Source organism: Zeus faber, assembly GCF_960531495.2.
Source record: "Zeus faber genome assembly, chromosome: 5".
NCBI lineage: Eukaryota > Metazoa > Chordata > Actinopteri > Zeiformes > Zeidae > Zeus > Zeus faber.
In genome coordinates this window covers 32,688,922-32,707,280 of record NC_137192.1, presented here as the reverse complement: position 1 = coordinate 32,707,280, position 18,359 = coordinate 32,688,922, and the positions used below count along the sequence as shown (strand labels likewise).

General features: G+C 44.9%; 1 protein-coding gene across 3 annotated transcripts; it reads left to right on the top strand.

The window, feature by feature from the left end:
- The first annotated feature begins 201 nt into the window (after positions 1 to 201).
- On the top strand, positions 202 to 16,343 carry arhgef25b (Rho guanine nucleotide exchange factor (GEF) 25b). 3 transcript variants are annotated; one of them, XM_080000216.1, is made up of 16 exons: positions 202 to 637; positions 5,604 to 5,932; positions 6,091 to 6,195; positions 10,713 to 10,840; positions 10,987 to 11,053; positions 11,207 to 11,310; positions 11,504 to 11,573; positions 12,271 to 12,324; positions 12,487 to 12,579; positions 12,799 to 12,849; positions 13,216 to 13,293; positions 13,427 to 13,618; positions 13,814 to 13,994; positions 14,127 to 14,335; positions 14,835 to 14,912; positions 16,048 to 16,343. In XM_080000216.1, exons 1-16 carry the CDS (start codon positions 532 to 534, stop codon positions 16,147 to 16,149), a joined length of 1,947 nt encoding a protein of 648 aa, XP_079856342.1. In that variant the 5' UTR covers positions 202 to 531; the 3' UTR covers positions 16,150 to 16,343. The 3 variants fall into 3 exon arrangements, with proteins under 3 accessions (XP_079856342.1, XP_079856343.1, XP_079856341.1); XM_080000217.1 differs by having other exon boundaries at positions 12,235 to 12,324; positions 14,851 to 14,912; XM_080000215.1 differs by having other exon boundaries at positions 12,235 to 12,324.
- The last annotated feature ends 2,016 nt before the right edge of the window (positions 16,344 to 18,359 follow it).

The following is an 18,359-nucleotide window of genomic DNA, read 5'->3' as shown; positions in this document are numbered from 1 at the left end:
CAGGAATGTGATACAATCTCAGAATATGAATAAGAATGAACATTGAGAAGAGAAGCAAACAGGGCGGGCAGTGAAATGAGAGGAGGTGGGACCGCTGGCTGAGCTGCATCCCCTCCCCTTTTACTCTCGCTTGATCCCTCGCTCTCTGCTCGCTCCCTCTCGCAGTCTCCCACCGTCTGACCACACAGTGGGCCTCGTAAGCCTCGGGGGGAGTAGTGCTTTCTTCCTTCTCCTCCTCCTCCTCGTCAAAGCATGGGAACCCGTCTGGCGTCTGGACTCTCGGCCTCTCTGGAAGATGCTCGGATCGGGGACGACTTTGTGACGAGGCTGTGGAGTTTGTGCTGCACTCTCTGAACGCCCTCCTCTTCCCCTGACGACCCCCACCCCCACCCCCCCAACCCACCCACCCACCCATCTCCACTTGAGACCACCATAGGGATACCTGTTGTGTGTGACTTCCTGTGTGTACTCGTGCTAGTGTATTTGCAACACAATGCCAGCAAGCTTTGAGCTAACCAAGAGTGGATTGCCATGAAAGGGAGTCACCAGCAGCAGCAGCAGCAGCAAGGGTGTGGGTGCCAACACCTGTTCAGGAAGGTGCTCGCCACATGTGGCTGCTGCTATGCGCGGGTCAGAGGTATGTAGATGCTCTACTCTCAATGACATTTCTCCAAAGTTTTTAACTACCTGTTATCGTTATGTAGAGTGACCCATGTCTCGAAAGTCTTTGCAAAACATTGCATATTCGCAATCGTTACGCTGATCGAGGTTGTGTGACGGTGTTAATATGGAGCAAATATCCAATGAACACGTCCTAAAACTGTAGTGGTTTCAGATCCAGTTTTATTTATATATACACCGTCTATTTTTGGTAGCCCGGGATCCAGAGACAGCATCAGTAGCCAGAAATTCAGAGTCAGAGATAGGCTCACATCTGGAACACTGCAGTGTCTCGGAATGTGCTGCTCTTAGATCATTGGATCATGGAAACCCTGTAGTCACTGAGTCATCCTTCCAACATTCCTTTCCCCAAAAAGCTGAAGCAGCCCCCTCCAGCCACCCACCCACCAAATACACACACACACACACACACACACACCGTAACTATTTTTCTTTTAAACTTTTCCTTGTCTCTTAATAAATAAACCAGATTTATGGGTCCCAGTGTGAAAAATGCTGACTATATCCTTTTTCTCAATAAATTAATTGGTGACAAATATTGGTACTGTCTAATCTATATAGCATGGGGAAAGCGTAAATTGATATCGGCATGCCCAAACAAAATCGCTTTTTTTTTTTTTGCGTTCTTTTGTATATTTTTTTCATTTGTTTGGCTATTTTGGAAATATTTGTCTTTGTGTTGATAGCTCTAGTGCTCTGTGTGTGTAGAGCTTTGGCAGAAGGTAATAACGCAGGGATTTCTTTAATCTGTACCACTACAGTATCATAACACTGTGTTTGAAGCAGTGGCAAGGGTACACACAAACACACACACACACACACACACACACACACACACACACACACACACACACACACACACACACACACACACACACACACATCCCTGTCCCAACCTCTAAATCCTGTGTTGTTCCAGTTGCTCAGGGGGTGATTATAGAACAGCTCTCTCTCTTCTCTGCGCTCTACAGCAGTGACAGCCACACGTTCTGAAAGTGGAATATGTGTGAAATGTGTAAATGAAAGGAGGATTGTGTTAGATGAGTAACCCTAACCCTGACAAGACCGCCCCCCCCACACACACTCATTCACACACAGACACAGGCCGTCCCTTTTTATTAATTCATTTATTTATTTATTTCCAATTTATTAATTTATTGTAATTTATTTAAATGTATTTAAAATGATTTTTCTTTTACCTTCCTTTATCGTCACCTTTTTGTTGACTGGACTTAATGAAACATCTCTTCTGAGTGTTACGTCACTAATTATATTTCAAGCTCCTCTTTCTGTCCAGTGGTGTCGACCAGGACATCGCTGCTCTCTAATTTTTCATATATATTTTTTTGTTTTTACCAGTTGCCATGTGTTGACATTTTCCATGTTCTGGACATGGTGGAGTGGTCAGAGAGGCCTCTGCTCTCTGTTGAAGTGCTGAGTGTTCTCTTCCTGCCTACCCCCTCTGCCTCTCCCTAAAATCCTCCCCGCGCTGCCTCTCTTTTCATATGGCTCGACATTCAGCAGCAGATTATAAATATATTAGCGGCTGAATACGTTCTAGGCCTGTAAGGTTACATGACGTGCTCAGTAAAAGTGTATGATGAGATAGTCAGACTATCTCATCATGATAAATCACTGCCAGACGTCAGCCTCGCACGGCAAGTAGTCCAAATGGTCAGCTTGCTGTGTGTGTGTTCGTGTGTGTGTGTGTGTGTGTGTGTGTGTGTGTGTGTGTGTGTGTGTGTGTGTTTGCGTGTGCGTGTGCGTGTGTGTGTGTGAGGTCATCAAGCCTCTAAGCGTAGAAATAAACAAGAAATCTAAAAAGGAGATGGTGACGATGCGGAGTGGGGCACATGGAATCAGTCAGTATCTGTTCTCCTTTTCTCTTACTGCACTCGAATTCCAGAGGATGTCCTGCAGGCCTCACCTATATTTAGAGCGAACCGTGTGTCACTTGTGAAGATCTCTGTTGTTGTTTTTTCTTTTCTTCATTTAGTTTTGGTGACAAGAGCAGTTTGGAATGTTCGGCATTTTCTTTGGCACCGGCACAACAGGAAGTGAAGGGTCATTAAAGCCTGGACTTTATTTCAGTTGTGATGTTTTCAAATGGCCGAGGAACGCAGCGCTTGGTCAACTTCCATCTTAACGCAACACACGCACGCTGGTCTCACGTTCCGATATTCAGATACACAGATGTATATTTATTGAGTTTGGTCATAGCCTTCGTCATAATTAGGCCCAGGATGATGAAGTGGGCCTGCTAGACTGGAGTGGTTTTCTCACAGCATCTAAATACGTCCTGCTGCTGCTGACCATGACTATTTAAGGGGTCCGGAGGTTTGGTGGGATATCACAGTGGCCTAAGTGGTTAACTATCTCCCAGCCATCCCTACGTTAAAAAAAACCCTTCACACCACACCACAGACCTTTACATAAAGTAGGCCTTGCAAGTGGTGCCTATCTCTCTCCTACTCTCTGGATTTCGTGTGTGTGTGTGTGTGTGTGCGTGCGTGCGCGTGCGCGTGCATGTGTGTGTGTGCTCAAGTGTGCGTGTATTTTCTGGCCACAACCGGCAGATCATTAATCCTGCAGAGACGGGCTAATGTGGTGGACCAGATCCAAATGTAAAATACACCCTGCAAAGCACCACGCCACAGGATGGGAAAAGGAGTCCGGCAGAGCCACACATTTCCATCTGAGAAACCGTTCTCTGCATGTGAAGAGCTGTAAACCAACGCATTTACATACCCATAGCCAAGAGAGTCATTTAATTTCCGCTCTTTGTCAACCCATCGCTCTTCAGTTCTACCAATAGGTGTTGTCTCTCTATTGTCTAACTGAGTGATGGCTCTTCCCTCCGTGTTTCCTACAGTGAAGTCAGCAGCAAATTATACAGCTGCAATTCTTCATTTTTATGTTGTTGTCTTTTTTTACTGTCAGCATTGCTGGGAGGTTATAAGTTTGCAGTTGCACATACTGTATACAGCCAGGCTGTAATATTTTCTTCATTTTTGGAGGATGTCCGATATACAGAGTGATGTCATCAAACATCAGATCCGACAACATAGGTCTGCACTAATGCACACTTGTGCATGCGGCATTCAGCAGGCATATCGCTTCCATCCTCACACAAGCACACCAACATGGGACGCGCTGATACTGGCCGCCATGAGTCCGTATGGCGATCCAGCTGTTACTCTGTGGGAAAAGGCTCCATTACATAAGCACGTCAAACAAACACTGCCAGCCAAGCTGCTCGCTTCGGCACTGCAGCAGACGTCCTTGTGACCATTAAGCACTGCTAAGTGTCAATTCGGGGAAAATGTTGATGTGCTTGGCGAAAATATGGCATCACAGCCATTGCATAGGTTGGTTGATGTGTAGCTCTTCCACTCTGCTGCGTGTTAAGTTGTTTGCAAGTGGTCTCATGGTCATAGGTCTTAAAAAAAGGAGAGTCATAATAACCATAGTCAGCCAGATGGCTTTCCTTGTGCAAGGTGTGCTTGGTCATCTGTGAATGTCAAGACATATTTACTGGACTGTACAGGTGGATTGATGCATAGCTGCTGCCACTGATGGAGCCGGTCCTTTTTATCATTATCTTTCTGGGAGCATCACGGTTGGAGAGAGACAACAGATAGTGTGTATAGCCAAGGCTCTCAACCAATTTGCATTATTCTAATAACATTGTATGTGTCTTATCCTGAACACTACCTTTTTTTTAATCTAAATCTGGTATTTTTGATGTTTGAGATTATTGCCTTATTATATTTGGTTGATTATTGATATTTGGCATCCCTGTAAGTAATTTGGAATATAAGTCATCCATTCCGACTGTCCACTGTGCACCAAAATAGTAATTGAAGACTAGAATGCTTTACAGGAAGTCAATGCAATTACTTCCTGCAAGGAAGTATGTATTTGCAACCTCACCACCCACAGAAGTTAATATGTTATTTAATATTTGATTGCCAATGTGATGTGTCTGCAAAATCAGACCACATATCTGCCCCGGCTCTTCTATGGCTTATTTGGAGCTTGCTATTACGATTACAGCTTACATAAATGTGCTGATGTGAATTATTCGGTTTTGGGAGAAGTCCAAATAGAAACAAGCGTCTCCAGAAAACTCTTGTGCTTATGTGCGATCAGCAGAACTGATTGAAACGTTAATGGAGGGGGCCTCAATTACAACGCTGTGTTTGAGGTCTCACCGTGTTTCCATATAAACCAGACTGAGAGTGAGCCCCAGACCCCTCTGCGGTGTGACTGGCTGTCAGCTTGGGATCAGCCGGAGCCGAGGCTTGGCTGAAAGGCTCGAGGGCACAATGAATTTAATAGTGACCGACTATGGAGCCCGCAATCTACGAAGCGTTTGATAGTTTTGCTGACTTGATTCTTCTGTGTTTTTTTTATGCTGCGAGTCCATTATCCACAAGCAACTTGAGGAGACAACCCCCCCCCCCAGGTTTTTTTTTGTCAAAACAATCATTTGGCCCAGAGTTTTGTCATGAAAAATAATTACAGTAAGTGTAGTTACATTTAATCTGAGACCAATTGCTTTTTCCAAGTGTGTTTCCAAGCGCTTTCTAAAGGTTTTAGTTTCAAGCTTTTGTTTATGACGAGTCGTATTATGGCATTAGAAGGAAATGCCAGATATTCTCCACCGGGACGTTACTTGTTTCTGTGGCAAATCGTTAGGAAATGACACATGAAACTGCTGCCCCTGCCTTAAATTACTGGTAGGATTCAAGGCAGGAAATGTAACATTTTTCTGCTAAAATCCTATTTATTATACGTTATACCATTAGATTATGTACCATAAAGTAGAGATTTACTTTTTGCAGTTTCATACACTATTTCTCATCAAAAACTCCGCCATCTCTCCCATGCTTTCTCTCCCCCTCGTTGCCATTGGATAGAACCGTACTCGGCGGCAGGGAACGATGGCAGCATGGCGCCGTCGGTGGGCTCCACATCACACCAGGCCTCAGGTGGCTCCAGCCCCTGCTCGCCCTCCTCGCCGGGAGGGTCCCGCCACCCCGTCAGTGCCCTGAAGAAGTGGCTTACCAACCCCGTCCGCAAACTGAGCGCCGAGGCCCGGGGCGGAGGGAGTAAAATTGAGAAGCAGATGACCTCCAGGTTAGAAGGGAAGCAGCTTTCACCCTTCCTCCCCCGTCGGAAGAGTCAGGAGGGGGCACCGGACCAGCACGGCTGCTATACCATCCTCCCTTCCACGGAAGGAGACACGGTGAGAGTCGGGCAAACCAGGACGCCGTGACTAATTTAAAAGGTGGCAATAAAGTAGGAGGACCCTTAGAGAGGGGTTGAAACCAGGACACTATATTTCTGTTCATACCTCACATGTTTGTTTGTTGTAAATGCTCTCTTGTTTTGTATGGTGTGCAGGGATGGAAAACTGGTGAGTTCTGCCCAGAAGAGTGCTCTCCGACACATCCATCGAGCCAGAACTACCTGTGTGACTTCCTTCAAGACACAAACACACATAGTCTGGTAAAGAGTACAGCCAAGTTTAGATTCACTCCTCTGTTCTTTCTTTCTTTCTTTCTTTCTTTCTTTCTTTCTTTCTTTCTTTCTTTCCTTCGTTCTTTCTGAGAAAAATAAGTACCTAAATAGCTCTTGCTGTCTCCATTGGGAGTATAGAGATATAGAATAAAGTTGCCAGAGCCTGAATCTGCTATTCATCATACATTATGAGTGAGGAATGCGATTTCCCTTCACAGCCCATATCAATATTCAGTAAGGTGCTAAAAACAGACCCAAATTGATTGAAAGAGAGAGCCTAGAAGTAGAGGGAGTACAGATACAACATGCCTCAGTACAGTTTTCAACAGATAATCTTGACATAGGTAAATGACCTAAGGGACAGTGGTGGAAGAAGTACTCAGACTTTTTACTGAAGTAAAAGTGCAAATGCCCCGACCCAAAATGACCCTAGTGAAAGTGAAAGCACGTATACACGTAATTGGTCTTAAATATACTTAATGAATTAAAAGTAAGAGTGCTCCATATCCAGTGCCCTGATAGAACGGAGCCTATAATACGGGACTACACAATCTGAATGGTTCAGAGGATTAGTCCCTCTGGCTTTGGCTTGCTTTCATATAAAAATATAAAACCGGATTATATAAAATACAATAAAGTGTTAGACTGTTTGAAATGAAATAGTATGGGTCTTTGCATTGAAATGTAGTGGTTTAACTGAATATACAAAAAACGATAAATGAACCGTAACACAGTAATTGTACTTTGTAACTTTCCAGCACTGGTAATGAATTATGTAGTGATGCTTGGACATAAAAATTGTGATTTATCCTAAGAAGAAATGCACAAATGTAATTTAACGAAACTTCAATCAATGTCTAGTGTGAGTTCAGTTGCTGAAAATATGCAAATTGTAGTGTTTTCTTATCGCCTTAATAGATTTCCTCAGATCATAGGCTTGAAGCGTACAACCTGCAATCACAGGAGCTAATCCGATTCAGATACAGATTCCGATTCAAGCGGTTATTTGTCACATACATATACATACCGTCATACATATATGCAGTGAAATGTAATCAGCTGCTGTAATAATTTAAACAATCAAATACAGCTCGCCAATCCCCGAACTCTGCACAACCTTATGCATTCATGTATGAACTGTCACGAAAGAATGTGTTCCTGCGAATGTGGGTCTTGAGAAACCCTGCGCTGTACTGAGTGCGGAGTTGCTTAAAAAAGCCCTGTGTAGTGTAATCAATCCAGCGGGTCTTTTCAGACATCTGGAAGTGATCACAGCACCGATACGTCTACCAGGCTGAGGCAGGGTCACGATGGGGGATGGAGCAAAATGGATGGAGCTAAAAGCCAAAGTCCGAACATTGGATGTAAACGGCTGGTCATAGACAACTAAAGCTGCAAGGCTGAAACGAGTTAAAAAAAAAAAGAAGAATATAAAAGGAAAATGAGGGTTATTGGTAGGAGATAATAAGAATAATCGTAACAGAGGGCCAGGTAAAACTGCACTGTAGTAGATCATCTTTGGGGATCCTCTGTTTTAGCTGTTGTTGACACACAAAATGAAATAAGATACTATCATCCATCACAACAATCCTAAGCTTACAACTTTGTGTTTGCATTGGCTCATTGGTACGGAAGAGTATTAGGCTCACGCAAATAAAAAGAAATACCCCTGTGGTTCAAGAATTAAAGTCAGTCCTTCGATTTCCACCACCACCCCGTCGCCCCGCCCCATCCCAGACGGACTCGGTTCCCTTCCCTCCACTGACGGAGCCGGGAAAGAGCCCCCGTCCCCGGACGCGCCCAGAGAGAGGACAGAGCCCCCGCCCGGGGCGGTGCGTGCTGCCGGGGAGCCGGGCACCACACTCAAAACATGTCCAGGTTCCGGCTCCGGGCAGCTGAACAGCATGGTCACCTGCCTCCGTAACGACGGCATGTCTCATTTTTGGCAGCCAAGCGGGATGGTCATAAACGGGCTGAGAATTTCAGAAATAAACGGGGGATCCTATGATATCACCACCCCGGTGGAGGGCGGCGCCAGCAGGGACACCTGGACAGGCCGTCCACTGAGGCCGTCCATTGAGAGGCGCTCTCCACCAGTCGGGCCACGTAGCGCTCCTCATGGAGGGACACCACCACCGCTCCACTCGTGCGGGAGTCAAAGGGCAGGTTCTGGACTTTAATCTCGGAAATTCCGACTTTATTCTCAAAATTGAATTTAGACTTTAAAGTCAACATTCCGAGTTCATTCTCGAAACACGGGTAATTTATTTTTCTTTTTTTTTTTTCTTTTGCGTGGCCCTACTGCTCCCATGTACTCCTCCGTACATGGAAGCAGCTGGATTGAATAAAGGAATAAGTGTATCCATATCCATACGCTTTACTATGGTAATACATACTCTCAGAAAGTAGAAGTCCTCCATTCTGCATTCTACTCAAGCAAAAGTAATAGTACATGATATTGACTGTACTAAAGTGCCAAAAGAAAAAGCACTTGTTCAACATCATGACATCATTTTTCTTTGTGGCTTAAAGTTCAATTGGATAAGGTGAGAGTATTGATGGTCTGGCTCAAACTGAAAAGTTATTTAAGCCACCCAATAATTGTGTTTTAGATAAATACAGTGAAGTAAAAAAGAAGATCATTTCTCGTACCAAGTCTCCTAAAATACGATAACGATAATACGTGTTTACTTTCTGCCCATTCTCCAGCATCAATATGTCAAAGTTAACTGTTAACACCGTTCACACTTTTAATCCCTCCATTAAGTCACACTCATGTTAAGGTTTGTAGGTCGATGAACCTATGTCACCAGCATCTCTGTGATCGTATTTACACAGCAGTAGTGGTAGTATAGCATTAGGAGTAGTAGGGGGAGGAGGAACTACACTGGTCCTAAAAGCTGTAATATGAGGGCTGGTGAAACACCTCAGACCCAACTGAGATCAGGGCTTTTGATAAGCACCTGTAGTTAAGAGAAACACCAGGGAACGATCACGTTGGGAACGCTGGGATTCGATAGGCGAGGAAGCTCACATGAGAGGCTGAAAAAAAGAAACAGGTAGAAGAGGATCAAAAGAATATTCCAAATGCATAACTACAGGGATTATCCATCAAGGCAACGAGTGAAAAAAAAACTAAAAAATCCAAGTTGCTGTGATAAGAGCTACTTAAGAAGATTACAGTCTAATTAATATTGGGGGATTACACTCTTGTTACACTGCAGCTGAGCTGTGCAGAATATATTTGCAATATTACTCCCTCCGGCTCAGTCAGTCATTGTAGAACCTGTACAGACTGAGGCCACCGAGCTCCGGGTCTACCTTTCACGGTGCCTACAGCATCTTTCAAGCTGATCAAATGACGATTCAGTGAAATGATATCGACATGGCTGGCTATCCACCGTCATCCATCATTTCGTCCTTGAACTTTTCCTACTTTCCTGAGCCAACGATGTACTTGGAAGCCATGAGAGACATGAAAAATTGCCATAGTATTACGTGGGGTTTGCAGTGGATATACTGTCTGAACGGGGATAGAACAAATCATTTCTCCCATCCCAGGAATAGACTGCGAGTTCTTTTCCTGGCATGTTCCTCTCATTTCCCCCACTGCGCTGCACTGTCTGCATTGTGGATCTGCAGATGAAGCTCTATTATTTAATTACACACACACACACACACACACACACACACACACACACACACACACACACACACACACACACACACACACACACACACATACTCAGTGGCCACAAAGTCATGGTGGTCTTTGCACTGGCCAATACACTGCGTCTAGGGGGCTTATCCAATGTGCAGAGCTCGACAGAAGCACTGGCGCGGTGGCACGACAGTGGCAGTTGATTGGGTCTTTAACTGGTCTGGTTGAAGACCAAGCTACAAAATGTTCCACTTTTTTTTCCTGTACTATCGATTTCGGGCGGAAAAAAAAAAAATCACTGCGACAGCACAAACGGTGCAAAGAATAATACAACAGTGGAATAAATAGCGATTCAAATTTCGGCTACATATTTCCTGCAGAAAATCAGCACCTCTCTCGCCACAGGACGTCAATCTGTACATCAAGTAGTTACTATTACAAGTAGTTTTATAGCAGTAATAAAGTTGAGGTTAGCAATTTGGATACCATGGACTGCTGTTAAAATGTTTTTAACCCCCCCTGCTCCAGGTCAAATTTGAATAAGTTCTTAGTTTACCAAACTTCCAACCACCATTAAACACATATACCAGTGATAAAAAACCTTTACATGAGGAGAAAACATATTTGACAGTTAAATAAGGTAGAAACCAAAATTTATTTCAGCTCCTGTGTCTTTTTCATTGCAAGACCAGCAGATTTAGAAAGTTACCGTCCTGGCGAACACGTGGAAAACCTTGCTTATTGTCAAACCCTGTACGCGTCGCCCCACGTTTGAACAACTGGACCAAAACAGCGATACCGCAGTGTTCATAGTGTAAGCTCACTCCTCCTTCCTGGCTTTCAGAGCTGCCAGTCCAGCTGTAATATTTTCCCGGGCGAGAATGGCTGCGCCCTGATCGACGACTCGACCAGCCAGTGGTCTGCATCTCTGGACAGCGAGGAGGGCCGAAAGATTGCCCTGGAAAAGAGCATGTAGGTGTTGATCCGCTTTTTTTATTTTTGTTTTTACCCCCGTTGAATGCGCCAGCTACAGCCTGGATTGGGCCGAGCGGCAGTCAACTCATCTCTCTCTCTCTCTCTCTCTCTTTCTCTGTGTATAAATGTCTCTGGCCTTTCAGATATGTGCTCACTGAACTGATAGAGACAGAGCAGATGTATGTGGAGGATCTTGGACTCATAGTCGAGGTATGTAGACGTATAGGTAGGAATTATAAATATGCCAAGCAAGGAGGGTTCAGAAACAAAATGTTGGCCCGCGATTCCTCCTTCATCTCCCGCCTTTCTGTGTGTGTGTGTGTGTGTGTGTGTGTGTGTTTGTGTGTGTGCGTGTGCGTGCAGGGCTACATGGCCACCATTGCCAATCAGGGAATTCCAGAGGACATGAAGGGGAAGGACAAGATAGTCTTTGGAAACATCCACCAGATCTATGACTGGCACAAGGAGTGAGTCTCGGCTTTTTCTTTTTCGCTCTCTCCTTTCATTCCGTTAGATCGCATTCCCCTTCTTCTCTCTCTCGCCACACACACCTTTGAAGTTTTAAAGATAGCGTACACTCACTTTGTCTGAGCTGTGATATACTGTATATGTGTGTATGCGTGCGTGCGTGCGCCCTCTCATTGCTGCCGTGCCCCATAGCTATTTCCTGGGAGAACTGGAGAAGTGTGTGCAGGAACCAGAGAGACTGGCCAACCTCTTCATCAAACATGTGAGTCCACCACACTATCAGTCATCACCGAGTGCACGTGAGAGGTCGCTGTCGTTTAATTTCCTGCAGCGATCTTGTTTTGTGGGAAAAGAAGCCTCCTCACAGGGCACTGTTTGTGTTCTTGGCCGGCTGCTCGCGTGAGAAACCCGAGGGAAATGTTTCCGCTACGCTTCCATTCGCTCCCGGCGTTTGTGAAACAACCACAAAACTTCCAAACTTCATAGCCGGCTGGAATATTATCGCTGAAATGAGCCGGGAAGTCCAATCGAAAAGAAAAATGATGATGCACTGCCGGACATTCACTTCATGCACGTCTCAGCACTTCCTTACTGTGGGAACAAGGGAAGGGATCAATCAAACCGTAACCAGCCCGTGGAGCCATTAAAGGAGGAAAGGTTTGTGCTCCTCGCAAACTTGGGATCAAAACTCTGCATTTTCAGAATTCACTCCTATTTGCCTCCTCCTTTCTCTCCATCTTACACTCTCTCTCTCTCTCTCTCTCTCTCTCTCTCTCTCTCTCTCTCTCTCTGTCTCTGGCTCTCACACACACACACACACACACGCACACGCACACGCACACACGCACACACGCACACATACACACACACACTGACATTTTATCCATGATGGATGTGATATTAATTCTCTCCTGAATTGCCAGGAGCGGCGTCTCCACATGTACGTTGTGTACTGTCAGAACAAACCCACGTCGGAGCACATCGTCTCCGAGTACATCGAGACCTACTTCGAGGTGAGGGGCAGATTACGCCGCCTCACATTCCATCCTCCTCCTCCTCCTCCTCCGACTCTGTTCCCCTTTGCCCGTTTCGTGTTTTCAGCGCCGTAAGCATTTAAAAAACAGAGCTCACGCAGAGACTGAGGGGCCTCGCCCCCTGTTTTAACGTTTCGATAGGACCTCAGGCTGCAGCTGGGCCATCGACTGCAGCTCAACGACCTGCTCATCAAACCTGTTCAGAGGATCATGAAGTATCAGCTGCTGCTAAAAGTAGGTTCCGTGTCTCCACATCTATTGGGCCTCATTATGACATATCAATAGGTATGTCGTAGTTATGTCTGAACGACGTTGGGTCATTCTTCATTCTCGTGTAATGAAGTGACATTCTGCTGAGTTGCCGTTGCTTTAAAAAGCGCAAAAAAAGAAGGTTTCAAAAGTACCATGTGTATTACTTTATGCTCCACACTTGTCTCTGGTTTGTACCCTCAGGACTTCCTGAAGTACTACAATAAAGCAGGAAGAGACGTTGCTGATTTAGAGGTGAGAGGTTTCCAAAAGCATGAACTGGTTATTGCTGTGTAAGCGTTTATTGGTTTAGAAAGTTGCCCAGAGCAACTATACTACAGTACTACCGGTGACACCAAGATACAGGACACTCCACGGTGGTTCAAATCACTGTGGAAATACTTGACTTTCAATACATTCCGTGCACTCTGGATGCTTTTTCCGAAAACCAATGGAGCGGAAAGCAAGGACGTGTTAGCAAGAGACAAGCATTGCTCAAAATTCCTCTTTGTCTCCTATTTTTGGTTGTACTTTGCCCAAAAAAGGATATTGTATTTTATCAGCAAAAACCTGCTCTCATTAATCTCATTCCCCCTTATCCTTTTTTTTCCCGCCTATCAGAGAGCGGTGGAGGTGATGTGTTTTGTGCCTAAACGCTGTAATGACATGATGAACGTGGGACGACTCCAGGGTTTCGAGGTGAGACGCGGCGCTACCAGCCAATCTTTCCGCCTCCGTAAACGTCAACGGCTGTTTTTTCAGTATCTGCTCTGATATGTGACCGAAAGCCAATGCTCGCTGTTTTTATTTTATTTTTATTTTTTTTCGAAAGGGGAAAATAACCGCCCAGGGGAAGCTTCTCCAGCAGGACACCTTCTCGGTCAGCGAGCAGGAAAACAGCTTTGTGTCCAGAGCCAAGGAGAGGCGGGTCTTCCTGTTTGAGCAGCTGGTCATCTTCAGCGAACCCATCGATAAGAAGAAGGGCTTCTCCTTGCCGGGTTACACGTTTAAGAGCAGCATCAAGGTACGAAGAACCGGCGCAGAAAACGGTCGAGCGAAGTAGGAAGTGTGACGACCCAAAAGGGTATTCAGAGAAACGAGAGAAAGCACACGGCGGCCCCCCGGACGGCGCGGCTCTGCGCTCGCCCGCCGCGGAGGCAGAGCTCGTCCCGGGTGTGAACGTCGATCTGACGGGGGAAACGTTTCCTCGGCCCCGCAGGTCAGCTGCCTCGGCGTGGAGGAGCACTCCGAGGACGACCCGTGCGGCCTGGTCCTGACGTCGCGCCGCACCGACGGCACCGCCACGCGCTTCGTCATGCAGGCCACATCCCCAGAGAGGCAGCGGGCCTGGCTCAGCGACGTGGTCCAGATCCTGGAGACTCAGAGGAACTTCCTCAACGGTGCCCGACTAAAACATGTGTCCCTCTATTTGTTGTTTTTTGTGTATTGTTTCCGCGACCATCGCCGCTTAATGGAGCGGATCACCGGAGTGGGGGTTTTACTTTTCGTCTCCTCCTCCTCCTCCTCCGCAGCTCTTCAGTCCCCGATCGAGTACCAGCGCAGGGAGAGCAAGTCCAGCAGTCTGGGCCGAGCCATGAGGCCTCCGGAGGCGCCCTGCATGCGACCCCACTCCTCCGCCTCCATGGACAGGAACCACCCAAAGTGTCTGCACTTTTACAACACGTCCATGCCCTCCCTGCACCTTCCTTGCCCCGCCCACGCCCCCGACGCCTCCGGGAAGGTGCGTTTGCGGCAAAGGCCAATCAAATCGATGGCAAACAGAGAGATGCATTTTTTTGCACCCGAACGTCCACGGTTTTCTCTCTCTCTCTCTCTCTTTCTCTCTCGCTCTCTCCCTCTCTCGCTCTTTTTTTTTTTCCAGCCCATGGAGCCATTTAATGAGGAAAAGTTCCCACGCCTCATAAGCAAACTTAAGCTCAAATGCTGCACTTTCAGGGTTCACTCACATTTACCTCCCCCTCTCTCTCCATCTTACACTCTCTCTCTCTCTCTCTCTCTCTCTCTCTCTCTCTTTTTCTCTCTCTCTCGCTGTTTTTTCTTATACTAACTATACTATACTTTTCCAGCCCATGGAGCCATTTAAAGAGGAAAAGTTCCCACGCCTCATAAGCAAACTTAAGCTCAAACGCTGCACTTTCAGGGTTCACTCACATTTACCTCCCCCTCTCTCTCCATCTTACACTCCCTCTCGCTCTCTCTCTCTCTCTCTCTCTGAGCAGCTCGTTTTTTCCCCAGACACGAGCCACTGCCGAGGGGTGTCTAACGGTCTGTCTCCCATCAGCCACAACAGCATCCAGGTACTGATCCCCATCAGGCCGCCTTTAGCTGCAGTATATCACTCATCCTGTTTTTTTCACCTTCCCGATTGTACAGACGAAGTCAGTCGATACAGATTAGTTTATAGTGTGTAGGATATTTAAATACAGGCTTAAAAAACTGTGGTTCGCTAAATTAGGAACCCTATGTGATTTCATATTATTCTGGCTCCAAACCGGCACTGAGGCTGTAACCAATATCACTGATAATGAGGGGAAATTACTCAGGCAGCTCTGTTTGTTCACCTCGGAAAATATCCTGTTGTTGTTTCCAAGTGGATTCACAAACCTGCTCGGCCTGGTCGGCAGCCAGAGTCCACACCGCCATCCAGCGTGTGGACAGTCCCACTGACCTGCTGCTTTTATCTTATTTGCCCAGGCTTCCATGAGCCTGGAGGAAATGGTTTTGATCGCAGCGCCCTCATTAAACACAACTATCAGGTTCATTTATAAACAATGGCACTTGTCCTCTTACTCCTTGGCTTTGTGTTATTGCATCTGACATTGTTTTCCATCCTGCGGGAGGCGTGGACAGCCATAAAAAGCCTCTCAGTGCCAGTGTGGATTCTTTTGGTCGTCATGATTGAGCAGCTTGACATTTTGGCTGCTCTGCCTTAAAGTTTTATGCTTTATAAATAAAGAGGCCAAGGATAACATTTATCTGTCCTTTTTGTATAAATAATTAAAGAAATAAATTTTATTCAATAATTTAAATTGCATATTATTATTGTTTGTTATCATTGATAAATTGTATATTATTTATAATAATATAATGATTAGTTTATAATTATTTGTTTACAGGCACTAGTTTGTATTTTTTTATTAAAATCCCAAATAATTTCTTATGCTATAATAGATACCTACCTTCAAAGATAATCATCAAGTAATCATCAAAGATTAAGATTAATCATTAATTTAAACATCGGTCTCGTACTTTTCATATCCATTCTCCAGCTAAACTATGTACTGTATACAGTATACGCATAATCACAGAAACACATTGTAAGACGTTCAAATTTAGGATAACTTCAAAATATAACCACCAATTACCCTCAATTAAAAGTTGTTTTAGAGACATAATTTATCAAGCTAATATAAGTCTCTTCTTCTCTCTTAGTCTGTGTCGTGCAGCTTCCATAAGATCCTGGTGAGCGAGGACGGCTCCTTTGCAGGGCACCCCCCAGCTAACCTGGAGCACCTGGCAGAGAACGACCAGTGACGTCCCCCAAAGACCAGCCCCCCAGAGCAGCAGCAGCAGCAGCAGCAGCAGCAGCAGCTCCGGTCGCGCTGCACACTGCAGACTATGGTTTACTTTCTCATGTAGAGCAGTCGACCTGCTGGCTCCGACAACCTCCCTTTGTACAGAATTTCCATTTGAACCTCTGAGGTGGAGACATTAAATCACCATTTTCACTTTTGAGCTCAATGTATTTGATAATATTGAGGTGAATGTTTATATATGTGTGTGTTTGTGTGTGTGTGTGTGTGTGTGGGGGGGGGGGGGGTGGGTTCTATGACTATGGGTACATTATACACACACACACAGTACGTGTATGACTGCTAAGTGTGTATCTGCAATGTTTTCATTCAGAAAATACTTTATTGCGTGGAGTTTTCCGTGCAGTGTTTTTACTCTGCATTGTTAAGCCAAATCAAGTTTTGTTTTTTTTAACAGCCCTTTATTATGGTTCCAGATTTAAAGGGCTTCACCAGTCCGGTACACAGTATTCTACCTGGCCCCAATTTTAATAATTAAATTCCATCCCAAGATAAATCTATGACTTCATTTTGAGCTCAGATTTAAATATTTACTATATACCCAGGCTTAACTGTGGTTTAAGCCTGAATACAAGACCATTTTGTATTTCTGCACACAACTGCCAAATTGCAATCGATAGGTTTTCCCTTATGGGGGAAGCAGTTATTTTAGCCCTGCCATTGTTAAAATGTTATCTAAAGAAAGCACACTTGGACACTCGTGTCATTATCACGGAGAAAGGGGGAAAAGGGAACCTGATAAAGAGAGGCGCTCATCTGTCACTGTCATCTTGAATGTAAATAATTTCCCGTGAGATCATATAAATAAAGGTTTGACTCACGGTGCTGTTTATATGAATCAAAATGACGAAATGAAAATGGAAAAGAAGCCGCCAAAGAGTCATATGTTAGGAAGGGAATAAATAATATACTGGAAAATATCTGTATTGCAATAAGATTTGTTTCTGGGCTTTAGGTTTCTTAGCGCTCTCTGTCTTTGTTGTGTCTTTGTGAATTTATCACCTGGTGTTCCAGGGATTTCATTATTAACATCTGGAGTAAACAGCTTGGTCTGGGGGAAAATGCAAAAGCTTCTATTTTCTTCCTTTCCCATTGAAAAAGTAAAAAGCAAAGTCAAATGTTTTCAATTAAAAAGGCTATGGAAATATTTAACAAAAAATTGCAAATAAGATGTTCCTATGTCAGCATCCATTGTTTTATTTAAACCATTAGAGGGAGGACCGCAAAACTGGAAAAAAAAAAAGATGAAACTAAAACCAGTACAAAAAAAAGAGAACGTTTTTAGAACTCAGTGATTCTTTCCAAAATGTCACTCTGGTCCCTATTGAGTTTCCATTCAGAAGAGCCTCCTGGGACGACTTTTAATGGCTGAATCGTTGGGACACTGTTTGGCAGGACACCTGGCTCATGATGGACACACGTGCTATTGAGGAAACAAACGTAAAACCGTATCGCAAGACAGATCGGCTCGGCACAAATAAATATATCTGTGTGAACATCAGGGAAAAAAAGCCTAGAAATCAAGCAGGTGATAAAAAAGTCTCGTATATCTGGAGACGATAGGTTTCGTTAAAAACATCCTAACACGAGACAAATGTTTGAAGATAAATCTCCACTGATGACATCACAGATCGGGATCGGGTCCCAAATAGTCACATTCGGGGCCCTCCACAAAGCTGACGTTGAATTTGCAGATACCGGTAATAGTAGAAAAAAAAAAAAACACACACAAAATTGTTAACATCCAAAATATTTTCCTTTGAATTTAAAATAAATACTAATTATTCAAATCTCCGGTGCCTTTTTGCTCATAACAAATGAGTGAGGAAGCATTCTAACACAAGGACGGCTCCATCTAGAGGCCGTGGTATATAAGACATCAGGCATGGCCGCGATGAGCCCCTAAAGGGAAACTCCACGGCTAAAAAATAAAGATAACTATGAATGTCGCTGCATTCATAACCACCGAGACGTCTGGAATATGCGTCTATCGGTTGTCGTGGCGACGCGGGCTGCATCGCTCGGATGACGCCGCCTTTGAGACGCGGGACCGTGGCGTCGGGTAATTAAGTTTTTCGGGTAATTAAGTTCTCCTCATCAAGTTGGTACTGGCCCTCTTTGATTGAATCGTAGTAGGAGCGACAAAAAGTT

Coding starts and splice junctions, on each gene's coding strand:
- arhgef25b (XM_080000215.1), top strand. CDS start 532: ATGAAAGGGAGTCACCAGCAGCAGCAGCAGCAGCAAGGGTGTGGGTGC. Junction 12,850..13,215: donor GAGACGTTGCTGATTTAGAG/GTGAGAGGTTTC, acceptor CCCGCCTATCAG/AGAGCGGTGGAGGTGATGTG. Junction 13,294..13,426: donor GACGACTCCAGGGTTTCGAG/GTGAGACGCGGC, acceptor TTTTTTCGAAAG/GGGAAAATAACCGCCCAGGG.